Source organism: Stylophora pistillata, chromosome 2, assembly GCF_964205215.1.
Source record: "Stylophora pistillata chromosome 2, jaStyPist1.2, whole genome shotgun sequence".
In the NCBI taxonomy this organism is placed as follows: Eukaryota; Metazoa; Cnidaria; class Anthozoa; order Scleractinia; family Pocilloporidae; genus Stylophora; species Stylophora pistillata.
Window position 1 is genome coordinate 2783374 of NC_142520.1, and position 14540 is coordinate 2797913.

Below are 14540 nucleotides of genomic sequence, written 5' to 3' on the forward strand. Positions count from 1 at the left end.
ATCAATATGACTCGAAACTAATGGGGAAAAAATACAAAGAATAATTCCTTTGCAGAGCTATAAGTCTAAATTAAAACTTTATACTTGCCCCAGGTTAGGTTAACCGTGTTTTGAACAACCCGGCTCGGAAATATTAAAGACCCCCCCCCCCCCCCCTTAGCAAAGCAAACTGTGGGACGAATAATACCGGAAAATAAATCTTTGCCCTTCTACAATCGCTTTGTTTGATCTGATCACTTACGGTCTGTCATCGTTTACTTTTAATTTAGCTGAGGAGGCTAACATCACGAATGGTTCATGATCACATTCTTACTAAAGGAGTTTGCGAACGCTCTCTAAACATTTCCTGCCGCGAGAATAAACAATTCTGAACTCGAATGCTGAAACTCCACGCGAGTATAGCTTTCAACCGATACTCAACACCAGCGCTAAATTGACAAGATTGTAAATCTGTTGCAAATTAAATTTTATTCTCGCTTAATACCGCACGCTTTTGTGAGAACTACGCAGCCGGCTGCATGTTGGGTGGGGTGTTCTAGAACGAGTGATCGAACGCACTCTGGTGTTTTAGACATTCATCGATTCCGCTTTGTATTACACTGCGATCCAGGTTAGATTTCCGCGTGAAAAAACAAGATGCAACGTGTTCTGTTCAAATAGTCCGGCCATTTGGTCGTCTATCTCTCGAGCTGGCGTGGGTAGCAGACAAGTCATGTCATTAAGAAGATTGAGTTTCGCAAAGAGGAATGAGGAGAAGTTAACGTAGGAACGTTGGCACGTGGATGGGCTAAGGCCATTTTATTCACGTCTTGTTCATAGGAGGACAAATTACAAAAGTTCGCAGATACTGCGTGCGAGGAAGTTTTTAGGAGATGCGGGAAACCTTTCGATGTCCATTCTGACAGACAAGCCGTAATCAATCATTGTAGCTTATCAACGTGTCTTCTGTACACAGGTGAGTGCGTTTTTGTCTACCAATATTTTTAGAGCTTGAAAAACATTTCGTAGTTGCGTAAGTATTGCACTCTTCACTAAAGAGCTCCAGAGTCTTCGGGATTAACTTATTTGTTTCTCATCTCTGAATTACTGTCATTTATCTGCCGCCAATAGGCTGACTTTTAAATCTGCGCCTCGAACTATCACCCTGAAATAGCAGTCGCTAAAAATTGAAGCTTGGCAAAATGATTTCAACACAATGATTTTTTTAAAAGTTGACTCTGTCAGTGTGCCAAAATATTATTTAAAAAATGCTCTTCCCGGGGGAGGGGGTTTGTACGGTCTGAAATTGACACTCAATACTCTTTAGAACCGGGTTTTTGTAAATAGCTTTTTTCCTTTTTTTTTACATTTTCGGCGATGAAAAATTATTTTTGCTGGATTTTATTCAGGCCATAGCAGGATTGGGCATAAATAATTAGTGTTGGTTCGACTTAGCACCCCCTCTCCCCTCCCCTCCCTTCCTCCCCCATCCCAATGCCCTTTTATGTCATGACCGAGCTAAACCTATAGCGCTACTTAAAGTCTCAATCATGAATTTGAAGTGTGTTTGTTTCCAGCCAAACCGGATTGAAAGATCAAGAGGCTAATAAAAATTGCGACAATTAGGTGACTTACAGTTGCGTAAGGTGAAAATATGAGATACATAAAAGTCGGAAAGATAATCTTTGGAGGTCATGAAAAGATTCTTTTGTCGTCGTAGTACGCAAAAGGAAAACAACATAAAGAGGGAGAAATCAGATTACATAGGAAGGAAATATTAAACATCGAATAAAAACGTAAAATACTAAAGGATTAGACAAATTTAGCAATAAAAATCATAGAGGAATATCGAAGCGCAAACTGGCTTATCACGCTTAGCAAGTCACTGCTAAAAATTCGCAGATGGTACGATAACCTAAAGAGACAATTGTCAAAGACCGCATTCTCCTGGAAGAGCAAAACTTTGATAGATTTGCATTGCGTTCGTAAGAGCTCTGCTGAAGGTTGGGAAAAAGACTTGCCATGTTTTTGACCAGCGAATTTATGACAGGAAATTGACATGTTTTCACCCATTAAGTATCGGACGAGTACCAAGTATCGAAAGGTATGTGCCTTTTTTGGCTACGAAACAAGCCGGTTGCCTTTTCTATCACCTAAAAGTGGTTTTGATTAAAAAAAAATAAATTGCAATTACGTTGAGTCTGGTTTATCAAAATAAGCAACCACTCGAAATATTGCTAATGAGTTTTACACATATGTAATCTCTTATGTCAGAAGTTGGCTGAAATCAACTTATTTCAGCCAGTGGCAGTGAAAGAAAGAAATGACGATGGAAAAGCACAATGAAAGAGGGTTTTTCTACATAACTGCATGCTCCTTCAAGGTTTAACATGCGATTGTTTCAAGGAGAAAAATTATGGTTGTTTTTTCGTATAGACGCAGGGCACAAAAAGTTTTAGATTGCCTCGTAAAAGGAGTATTGATTTCAAAGTCTCGCCCAGAATTTTCTGCGGGGTGGTAAATTTCTTGAATACCGTTTGGATCGAGAGGAAAACATGTTCAAAGTAGCGATGTGTCTTATCAAGTAATCCAAGGAGAACTGTCTTCGGTGACACAGAATTTTGTTACCAAAGTTGTCCGTCCATCTGGTTTGTCAGCAGAAAATAATTTAGCGAAATAACCTTTCAGGATTCCATTCATATCCTTCGCCAAACACCTGCTGAGGAAGGAAGGTGTTTGCCACATTGAATTCGCCTGGAACACCGGCAGGAAAGGGGAGCGACCTTTTTTTCAAAAGATCAAGGATACACTGAATCGAGGTAGTTTTGTGTATCGATAGAGTAGTGTTCAGGTGTTCCAGTCTAGACGTAATAATGACTTTGCGGTTTGTGTGTTTAATTATGAAAGGAAATTATTGCCGGATCGACTGATGCAGTCAACGAGCGTTTGTGGTCAAAGTTTCGTCCGGTTATGATCATGAAAATTCATCACTCGCGTTTCGAAGCGTTTTTGTTTGAGTTAAGAGCGATTATCAGCAGAAATTCATAAACAGAGTTTTAACGAGAGCGCTACAGATACTTTTATGCCTCTTTGCAAAACGCCTTCAAGATGTAACCTCCAGAGATCATTTGCAGCCGATGAGATGTTGTGCCACGAATCTATGTGTATGTCAATGTATTTATCTTACTCGAGAGTTCTACTTCAATTTACAAGACCTTCTTAGATATTTCGTTAGCTTTATCGTAAACTGTTTACATTGAGAAAGTACTTAGTAGTCTTATCATTCATCAAAGCTAAAAACTTCACTTTGGGCGCGCGCCCGTGAAGGCATGTTCTTAAAATCAAGCCGAAAACATGTCAGTTTCTATATCACCCGGGTACCCGTATGTCGAGATTCTGATATGAGGCGATCAAATATGTCTTTTCCTTTAAATTTGTTTTTAGCCTCAATGCCGATGATCCTTTTATTAAGGGAATTATCTGATTCAATTTTGATCCGAATGTTGTCAATTCTCTTAAATCTTGAGATCGAGGCTTCTCTTGTACACGTTCACAGCTTCGCTCACGTTTTTCAGATTAGAACCTGTTTAAATCGATTTTTTTGTCTGGCCATTAAAAATTTACCCATAGTAATGCTTTTGATATGATTCAGAAATCGTTGAAGTCTCTATTACCTGATGAGAGTCGCTTGAAAATTGACAAAAGGCTGATAGTTTCGAAAGAAACTGTTTGGGGCTGCGTCGGTGGGAGTAACGAAATAATTTGGATATATCAACAAAGTTGAAATGGTAAATTGGCCACCGTAATGATTACAAAAGCTGACGTTTCGAGCGTTAGCCCTTCGTCGGAGCGAAGAAACTGAAAATTGACAACCCTAATTGCTAAAAGAATTATGAAATAGGTCTCACAAAACAACGAATTTCCCCGACGAAGATACGTAGATTTTCTTTGCCAAAACGTGATGAAAATCGATCAATTTCGCATCAAGCGCATGTTAAAGCTAAAAATAGTGAAAAAATATTTTCACAAGCATTTGAGGATAGCTCAGCTCATTTAACGGAACGCAACTTTTGAAGCCAGTTGACAGCTTAGAATGTGGAGTCACTCAGCATGATGTCCTGGGTTAGGGAGTGAGGGGAGGGGAGGGGCGGCGCGGCGTCACTCGACATGCTGTCGTGTGTGACACTCCATTATGTCGCCTTCACCCGTAGACCGTCATCGCTAAACAGGGTACGATTTTCAAGGTTTTGAATCACTAACTGTTTACATTTTCCGTATTAATCGTCTTTAACATAGTATCTTTTCAAACCAGAAGTCTTGAATAGACCTAGAATGGACCTTTGAATTCTTCAGAGGTATATCTCCTTACCCGAACTTTCACAAAGTCCCCCCCACCCCACCCTTCCCGGGCAGCCTGATTCCCAAGGAAAAATTACGTAAACCACTTTTGAGATCACCCGTTTTAACACTTCCACAAAATGCAGTCACCGATAATTTTCACATCACGCTTAAATTTCTCAGAGGATTTCTAAGGATGATGACATTATTACAAACTTTCTCTGCGATGGAGGTGTAAATTCCACAATGGCAACTTGTTTTCAACTATACGTAGTGGATTCATGAAAAATAGAACGATCCGTAAAAATTATTTGAGACGAAGTCTATATGGCTAGAAGATATAACTTCAAGTTCAAAATCGGAGCTTGCAAATTATCACTCCAAACTTCTATTCATTGTAAGCTTGCGGTTTAGGAAACAGTAAACAAAAATATGAAATTTCAAAAGCCACAAGTCAGACTTTTCTCTACAAAATTTTTAGGCCTCTTTTCCGAAATTCTTTTAATTGTAGTCTCTGCGGAGATCATTTCTTTGCTCGATTTTCATCCACAGATCAAATGAAATATATTTTATTACAAGTTGCTATAACTGAAATTAAAAAAAAAAAATTAAGGTTCGAGAACCCCCTAAACATTAGAATCATGCCCTATGCGGTTTTAGGATTGATTACGTTAAAACATACAAACAGTATAAAAAAACCTCCTCGGTGGTACGTAAAAACATCCTCTTTAAATACTCTTTTAAGAAAAAACGTCCTTTGGATAAAAAACTTCCAAGGGATAATTTCCAGAGGCTCTTAATTTACCATAAACATGAATCATCCAAGTGATAAAAAGTGTCTGACTACAACTCAATGTTCAAAATTTGCAACAGTCTGCAGTGAATAACAAAATGATACTTCATGCCGACTTTAAGATACTGTAGACCTTCAGGAGTGTCTTAAAGATAATCGTTCGTGTATACGTCGAGTTTAATAAAAACCATAAAAAGCGCATATCATCGTAAAGCTTAAAAGATGTTGAATCCGAAGAAATAATTACTTCATAGATTTGGTATATGGTTTGCGCAAAATTGACGATGTGCGATCAGCCAGCCTCCACGTTCGCGCGCACAACTAAATAAATTGCATGTTGTCAATCGACAATCGATGGACTGCGAAACGGCAAAGGCCTTCTCGATCTTCTTAGTGGTTGAAATAACCTTCCGGAATAGTTAGTGAAATCCTCCTCGTGTTTCAACTCACGACAACGCTTTCACAAAGCTGATACTCTAGCAAACTGGTGTTTATCTTTCCGCATCTTTGCTAAGTAAAACAGAAGGTCGAATCTACTTAACATGTACTTGAAAATGACTTGCTAATCCTATCATAAGGCTATTTTAGACATGTTGTTATCGTATGTACGGTTTAAGCTCCGTCTCTATAATTATGTGATTTACAAAGTATCAGGGTGGAAGAATGAGCTAAAAATTAAATGCTTAATGCTACTGTAGTGAGAGGGCACCAGCGGAAATTTCTTACAGGGTGTGGCTGAATCGGGAAGGGGATTTTCGTGCGCAGTCCAGGATGTTTTGATATTGTTAAACTCGGTTGTCACACGAAGATATATCCTGATTCCATTCCATCCTGGAAAATTTTTTTCGTTTTGAGAGTTTCCGCCTCAGAGGATCAGGAGCGAGCATTAACTTAACACTAGTATTCATATATTCTCCAAACTGTTCTCGACACATTTCCTGAGATGCTGACGAGGAGAATTTGTTTAACAATTAAGAGCGTCTTTCGTTAGTGATCATTTCCTTTATTCTCCTGACCTTAATGTGTGATTCAGGGGTGATATTGAAAGGAGAAATTAGATGCTGGTCACTCTTAAGGAGTGTAGTGTTAAAGCCACGACCTGAAATGAGATCGTACATCTTTTTTGGTGGTCCTTTCTTCTAAGAATACCGCTTTGAAAAGTTTAGGACCATAACAAAAGCATCAACGATTTGGAGAATCAAATTTCAGAGGTTATAGAATCTCAATTTTTTGGCACCCACTTGTACATTAATCAGTGTTTGGAATTTCACCTTGAAATCCGTTTAATAGAAATCGGATGAGTACGTGCAAATATTATGATTCGTGCTTTTAAGATTGGGTGTGTTTTTCTGTGATAACCGATGAGTTAAGTACCTTTTTTTTCCGGTAGGCAAGTTATATAATTTATTGTTTCCAAACGTGACTAGCCACTGTTGAAAAAGATTAAAGCTATCTAATTGCTACGACCTTTGAATATGACGCTTTACGCAGAGGTAGCGAATCACAAGAGGCACGTTTCTCTTATCGCTAGGATATATCCACCACAGATCGTGCATTATTCGGCGAGATGTACCATTGAAGTAAGTCGCTCTGTCGCAGACTTAGAGAAATCGTTGAAAGATGGTCGAACCATAAAAGTGTGACGCTCTTTTCACGGGCAACTCCAAGGAAGGTAATGAAGAGATTTGTAGGTTCTTAGCGAACAACAACTACTTGATTTCCGTATATGTTCAAAAGATAGATTTAAAGTCTTTCATCATACTTAAATTATGATATTTGAATTAAATTATGATATTTGTATAAACTTTTCGCCTGTCCATTGGGCGTGCGGCACTTTGTTAATGTCTGTTTAAACGGTTTTTATTCCCACCAAAACAAACATTGAATTGAGTTGTTTTTTTTTACTTTTCGGTTGTACAATTTTTTTCATTTCATTCAAATAGCAGAGTGGATTAACAAGATTAGGGAATCAATAACCCGGGTAGCTGTCAGTTAGAAGTGTTTGTAATTATCGAGAACTTTTTCAAGGAAAATTTCTGGAAGGTACTAACATCAATTCGATGAGTGGTCGAACTCAGTCATCCGTAACGGCATTCATGAAATTTATCACATCCATAGTATGGTCCATTATGATTGTAATTAAAAGGAAATCAGCTTGTCTTAAGTGTTATTTTGATGATAATAACAAAAGTGTAAGCTGTAATCAAAACCGCGATTAAGGCAAAAAACGTTTTTTACCTCGGCAGTAACGAATATGCGAGATTTCAACGTCTCTGTCCGAATTTTTAAAATCCTCTCAGAGCAAGTCCTTGAATGTGTTCGTAAATTATAACCAACTAGATCAGCCAAGCTTAGATTCAAAAGAATTATTCCTTTTTTTGTCATCCAGAAATAAGATTGGAAAAGTTAAGAAGATGGAGTAGGGTTGAATTTGTCTTCTTTAGGAAATTGCACCATACAACGAACTTGACCTTTTCTCTCGGGCAGAATCGGAGCATTTTGATTTCATTTTCTGTATGTGGAAAATTGGAGTTTATAACTCACAAGATCTGATCGTCGCTTCTCCCCTCGAGCTGCTACACACATTTCTTTATAAATCAGTTACGAGAACTTGGTGTTAGTACAAGAAAACAATTTTTACCTGATGAGTTTGAGTATTCTCATAACCTATTTGTTGGATAATGTATGGATAATAAAGGGAGAAGTTACATGTTCATCACTTCTAAAAGTTGAAGGGTCATTGTAAGTGACCTGTAAATAACAATTTTCGTGCGAAGAAAAAACATGCAGTTTTTTTTAAAATGATAGTCAAGAACTGCTCGAAAAGAAGGGTGCATGACAAAACATGAAGAAGTCAAAGAGGTCTGCAAATGACGAACTGGAAAAATGTAGGAAAATGTTTTCGCTGTACACAATTAAGTGACGTATCATCTCAAATCCGCTTAGGAATTCATTGTTGTCTTTGATATTTTCAATTCTTTTCAGGTGCCGGTTGTAATTATTATTAACTCCGTGTGAACTGTTAAAACGAGAAAGGCGCAGATCATGAGAAGACGCAGGCCTAATCAGTTATCCATTAAACCAGCCAAGGCTTACATACTGGGAAAGGCTGGAGTCGGCAAATCGGGTAAGCTAAAACGCATCTTGCAATCTCGTAATCATATTAATTATCATTGCACGTCGGAGCTGTTCTATTGTTAAGATAATAACAGTGACAATCACCTCAGAATTTAAGTGTTTATTATGGTCCGCTGTGATTGAATTCGAGTAAAGAATTTTCTTTCCAAAGGCCACTTGGTTTTTAGAATTGACAGTGCCTCTTTAAGCTACTCATTGTATGGAACTGTCTGCAATACTTCCTAACGAAACCTTAGGAATATTTTAAGCTTTTTCAAAGCCATTCAAGTATTTCATCACTAAGCCTGAGGCTCAGAGGGTTAGATTCATGGGAAAACTGCGCCTTGTTAAAAATGCCAAAAATTGAGTCTGTGTGGTTCGAAAAAATGTGTTTCGAAGCAGATGGAGTTTTATCTTTTGTTAATTAGTTCAGCCTCGTTGTAAAAATCTGTCATTCTAAGGCCCCTGTTGGACAAAAGCTCAGTCAAGTTATCTATTCACTTGACGTTTGAGCACTCTCTATTAGCTATTAGTAATGATCGTCTTTGTTTAATCACAACACATGATTGATTTCTTTCGATCAAAGTCTAGTAGAATAAATTGAGTCCCCATTATTAAATGCGGCCTCTCGATTGTTCTTTGAAATGCTGCCTCGTAACTTTGTGCCATCACAAAATTCATTTACCTTAAAATAAGCTTGCATTGTTTTCATAGAGGTGTACAGAGACCATTTTGAACTGCGCGTAGATTAAGTTATCTCAAGGTACATAAATTTATTTTCAGCAAAATCTCTTACTCGATTATTTTCTATTCATCAAAAGTGTGGGAGTTCTTTAAATCAATTTTCCTCTGTTATCATCACTCCACAAAATTTTATTCGCCCAATTTTCCAGTGTGGAAAATGTTTTCTCTACTTTCATTCCACTTTTTTACCAGTAGAATGTCTTCAATGTCAGTTTTTTTGTTTGTTTGTTTGTTTTTACATCGTGTACTAGGTCGCTTAGATAAAAAGCATTCATTGACCAGTTGAATTGATCTTTCCTCTAGCCCTGATTGTAAGGTTTATGACCAGGCGGTTTATTGGAGAATATGCCCGGGCAATAGGTAAGTGGATAATTTCAAAACAAAAGCTTAGCTGAATTAGAGCAGTTAATCATAAAAAAAGCTGTTTACTCGCGCCAGTCTCTCTGCCGCCACTACCGCGCCGTTTACTTTTTCCGCGCTCCGCTTCACTAACTGAATCCTTGTAACAAGCCGTCAGACATCGGATTTTATCTTACTTTGAGAAAAAAAACTTTCGTCAAAATCGAATGATCGCCTACAGATTGCAATTATATTAGAATTTGATTGACAATAATTGATGTTAGTAGTGACACTTTATTTTTATTTTACCTTCCCTTCTCAGAGGGAACCTACAAGTATCAGATTGAAACAGAAAATGAAGAGGTAGAGTTGGAGATCGCGGATACTGCGGGAGAGGTACGTTGTCATATTCCTTTGTCTTTTAGATACGTTTAATTAACAAATGGTAAACACCACAGCGTATACTATTGAGTTATGGATGCACGCGGGAGGTTGCTAAGCACGAAAGAAGCGTAAGAGTTGCTCGAGGCGATAGCCGAGAGCGACTCTAGCTTCTTGAGTGCTTAGCAAACCTCCTAAGTGCATCCATAACTCAATAGTGTACGCTGTGGTGTTTACCATTTGTTTTATAACATAACATTGATACATTGTAGTTAAAGAGTTCCCTTTTATTTAACAAATCTTACGCGACCAGAAAAAACAAGCGCGCGCGGAAAAATAGTCTTTGTATTTGCTCACGTGAGCAGCGTACACCCATGGGCAAATGGGGGACGCTAAATTGACCAATCAGAGCGCGCGCTTTACTTTGGTTATGTTATAAATGCGTCTGGTACAAGTGTTTTATACATGAATTGAGCTACCAGTCATAGGCTGGATGATCAGTTGCTGGTCAGCAAATGAGCTCACGCTTCTTTCGCGATCAAGAATCGAAGACCTAACTCGACCAAACGTCGGAAATCTGGACAACTCGAGTAAGCGAAAAGGGAGAAAATGAAAAGCGCTGAAAAAGTAATGCAAGGTATGACAATGAGTTTTTGTGTAGTTAACACCGTGCTTTCCTGTTTGCAGAACACGGCCGAGAAGTTAAGTCTCATTTCCCGTCAGGGTGACATTTTCATCATTTTGTACTCTATCACGGATCGTTCCAGTTTTGAAGAAGCAAAGCGCATTGCTCGCTTTGTAAAGGACAGTACCGCAGATTCTGTTGCCATAGCAATCGTGGCCAACAAGTGTGACCTTGAACATTTTCGGCGCGTTAAATATGAGGAAGGGGAAAGTCTCTCGATGGAATTGAATTGTGCTTTTCATGAAGTTACTACATCAGAAGACAATAAACAGGCCAGAGAAGTCGTGCAGAAGTCAGTGTCAAGTTTTATCCGTAGTCGTGAAAAAATGAAAGATTCTGGAAATTTGAAAGTGCCTTCGTTTGTTAAAAGGACTCCGTCGTTTGAAAAGAGTGAGAAAAAGAAGCGGTTAGGGCGTTTTTCACAAGACAGTTCCAAAGCACTGTCACGACCGTTTGAATTTCATACACGAATGAGACGGATTGAGGAGGGAGATGGCGAAGATTACAAAGTAAACAACAACACCAACAACAACAATCGTATATCCAATGCCTTTGATAGTAAGAACAATGACCGCGTGAATAAAAAGGATGCTCAGTCCAGTGAAGCTAAAAACCGCACTCAAGGACCGTTTAACGTGGAAAAGGTGAAGAGCGCAACTTCTAAGAAGCTGCACTCACCCACCGAAAAGACGGGTGATTATTTCAATGATGAAAAACCCAAGATACCTTTTACTGTTCATAAAGTTAAAGGTTCCTCCGCTGGCGAACTGAAGCGGCCTCTTCCCGTCGATAAATTAAGATCACGCTCATCATATAATTGGACTGAAAATTCGGTTTCCGAAGAGAAGCCGAAGCAGTCTTCAAAAGGACCGTTTTCATTGGACAGACTTCGGAGTCAGTCGACTGAAAAGCTTCGGCCGTCTTCGTCGAGTGATCGGCCGAAGTCGAGCACTTCTTCGTTCACTCGTATGAAAGATGGACTGATGGGTAGAACCAAGGCATTACGAAGAAAACCCATATATCTATGATACCACCAGCGCAAATTTTCACCGCAATTCTGTGTGTCCTCATCTGGCCAGGCCGCGGGCCATTCCTGCGCTTACCACGTTGACATCCGGGAACCAGCTGAAGCTATCTGAACAGCTATTTTAGTGAACGAAGAGCGCATCGAGAAACATTAACTAGACGAACTCTTGGAACAAGTCATTTAGAATTAAAAATTACTATTATCGGCATCATTTTTATTATCATGAGTGCTCGAATTCATTAAAATGCAAAGTCTAATTAATAAAGCTTTATTTTATAGCTGAAAGATTTTTTAACTCCCCTCCAAGAAGTGTTCTGGCTAGATCTGGCCTTTGCAGTTTTTGCTCAAAACCGCGAGAAAAGTTTTTCCTTGATATCAGAATCGTGGCATCCTCCAGGATTCATCTTGCAGTATTGATTACCAGTGAATTGTTTCTGCTGTAACGTTTAACATTCCTTCTCATTTTTTTTTTAATTACCTGAAAATAAGTTCAGTTACATTAGTACTGAAATACTCAGATGTTACTTGAGACACATCATGTGCGTGTGAGCTGAGGGCCATATGTTAGAAAACTTATGTAGGTTAATATGTTACCCTCGTTAAATAAAGATGTGTGTATGTATGGGTCTTTCTAGTGATCTCCTGAAAACTGGAAACTAGAATACTTTGGGTTTGAATATTAATAGTAAAAGTACTTCAATATGTCAGATTACAGGCTCACGTTTAACATTAAAATTTGGGAGAAAAAAAGAGATTTTCGTCCGTGTTTTGTGCAACACATCGGTCCGTCACAATATATAACTTCCCCACCCGTCTCTCCCAGGAGTTTTAATAGATACCATCCCAACCCTTCATCGGGAAACCTCAGAATAAGCTCCGTCAGCCTTGACTGCGTTGAACGAGGAAAGAGTGGCGGGACCTGGGGAGAGGGAAGGACAAATTCACTTGTCTCGCCCCTCTCCCCTCGCCCGTCCCTCGTCACTCCCTCTCAAACCCCTCTGATTTTTGTGCGCTCGCTCTCCATGGCCTATTCTCTCGTCCTTAGTGATCGAAAGTCTGCAGATATATGCTATTTTTACGGGAGTTTTAGGGCTCACTCTCAGTGATATGGAAACCGTGATTGGTCAGACTTTTCGCTTCATCAAGATCTTCTGCCTTCGATTTCTTTGGCCCGGTCTTTCTGCTAGGATTGCGACAAAGTGACTTCTCTTTGACTGTTTCTTGAAGACTCTTAATTTTCAATGTTTTGGGAAATGTGTTTCAAAATTTTGTCTTTGCCTAAAAATGTTTCCCGGCCGGCAAAAGTGGAGCGGGCGAGATAGTGCCCACTCCCGGAACCAATCAGATGGGGAATTTTCAGAATACCGTCTACTATGGCGTTTCGTTGCCGACAAAGATAAGTCTAAAAAAAAGAATTGACTTACTTGGAGAAATAAACAGTGAGATTAAAAATGTGTGGTCGAATAAATAAAACTTTACTTCAAATAAAATAAAAAATGCGGTTTTAGGTTTAAAAATTGACGAGAAAATATGGCCAACGAAAAAGTGCAGTGGAGCGGAACAATTAACATCGAAAAAAAAAAAAACTAGTCGAGGGGAAGCGGAAACTGATTGACTCTTTAACTGGATGTAACAAGGTATATCCTTATATGGTATCACAGGAAGTGGTGCTATTAGCATACGGGAATGTGAGAATTTCTTCGCGCGGGAAATTCCCTTGTGAGGATTTCCAGAAGCTGCAAACATGGCATGTAATAACGTGCAGTCTGCTAGCTCTGTTCACGAAATTGTCAACGCGGTGATCAGAAACTTGAGCCACTTGCCGCGACAAGGAAATGGACTTCAAATAGCAACTTCAAATGGTGACCGCTGGAAACGAGGTGTCAACGACTTCTGAACTAAACCGGGCATTCCGAATACCCCGTGCATCGTCGACAAGCGCGACCGTGCAAGCCATTTTGCCGTCAACAGTGGCATCATCTATAAGGGCTGCTGCGAATAACTTCTCAGCGAATTCAAATTACCTGACATGTTTGCAGCTTCTGTAAATTCTCTGGAACCGCCGTCTGGTTAGCTCAATTGGGAGAGCGCCAGACTGCTGTGCTGGAGGTCGAGAGTTCAATACCGGCCGGACCAACACTCAGGGTCTTAAAATTAATTGAGAACAATATGCGTCCTTTCTTTAACATCAAGAAATGGTTAGATATTCTAGTCTTCTCGGATGGGGAAGAATTAATGGAAGTCCCGTCTCCTGCAGGGTTGGGGTAGGAGACGTTAATTTCCCACGCGCGAGATTACTGTGTGATGGATGTCCTCCCTGAGGTGGGTTGGGTGGGTAGGTGAAATCGCTACGGACTAAACACGGCTGCCAGTAGGCCTTCATAGATTATGCTAGTAAAAGTGGCATATTACGCTAGTAGCATTGCTTTTTTTTTTGGCCAAATTATGCTAACATTATGCTCTTTTTTCCAAATTATGCCACCGTTTTTTTAAATTGTGCTCTTTGAAAAAATGCAAATAAGTCCAAAATATATATTTTTTAACTAGAAGCCGTTCGTCTACAGGAAAGAAACGCAACAAATCCACAATGAATTTCAAATAAACATGTGGTTCAAGTTAACATGCACACTGGTACTAGATTATACTCTCGTGTAGCTTATCTGCGATTGTTATATTGCAGCACTACACTTGCTTGCAAGTAGTCAGAAAGTGCATTCTCTTGCTGCTCATGGAAAGATGCTGAAAGCAGGCTAAAAACTCTTTCTGCGGCAGCAGAAGAAGGTTGAACAAGTAAGACTTTAAAATAATGGCATCAAAAATGATCTGATAATTATCAAAATGCGCAAATTATGCTAGCATTGCTACTTGGCAGAAATTATGCCAGTTTGCTCGAATTATGCCAAAAATTATGCTAGCATAATCTATAAATGCCTAACTGCCAGAGGCGCCTTTCTGATTTCAACCTTAAAATTGTAACTAAACACGTATGTTGTTTAGAGAAATAGAGACCTTTACCTTTTTTTACCTCACAAGGGAATTTCCCGCGCGAAGAGATTCTCACATTCCCGTATGCTAAGAGCACCACTTCCTGTGATACCATATAAGGATATACCCTGTTACATCCGGTTAAAGAGTCA

At 39.2% G+C, this 14540-nt stretch overlaps 1 protein-coding gene across 4 annotated transcripts; it reads left to right on the top strand.

Moving 5' to 3' along the window:
* Positions 1 to 473: 473 nt before the first annotated feature.
* Positions 474 to 12155, top strand: LOC111326598 (uncharacterized). 4 transcript variants are annotated; one of them, XM_088748446.1, is made up of 6 exons: positions 474 to 955; positions 2668 to 2798; positions 8096 to 8237; positions 9275 to 9331; positions 9633 to 9706; positions 10379 to 12155. In XM_088748446.1, exons 3-6 carry the CDS (start codon positions 8156 to 8158, stop codon positions 11402 to 11404), a joined length of 1239 nt encoding a protein of 412 aa, XP_088604572.1. In that variant the 5' UTR covers positions 474 to 955; positions 2668 to 2798; positions 8096 to 8155; the 3' UTR covers positions 11405 to 12155. The 4 variants fall into 4 exon arrangements, with proteins under 4 accessions (XP_088604572.1, XP_022786356.2, XP_088604573.1 ...); XM_088748447.1 differs by lacking the exon at positions 474 to 955 and adding an exon at positions 1832 to 2083; XM_022930621.2 differs by lacking the exon at positions 2668 to 2798.
* Positions 12156 to 14540: the final 2385 nt, after the last annotated feature.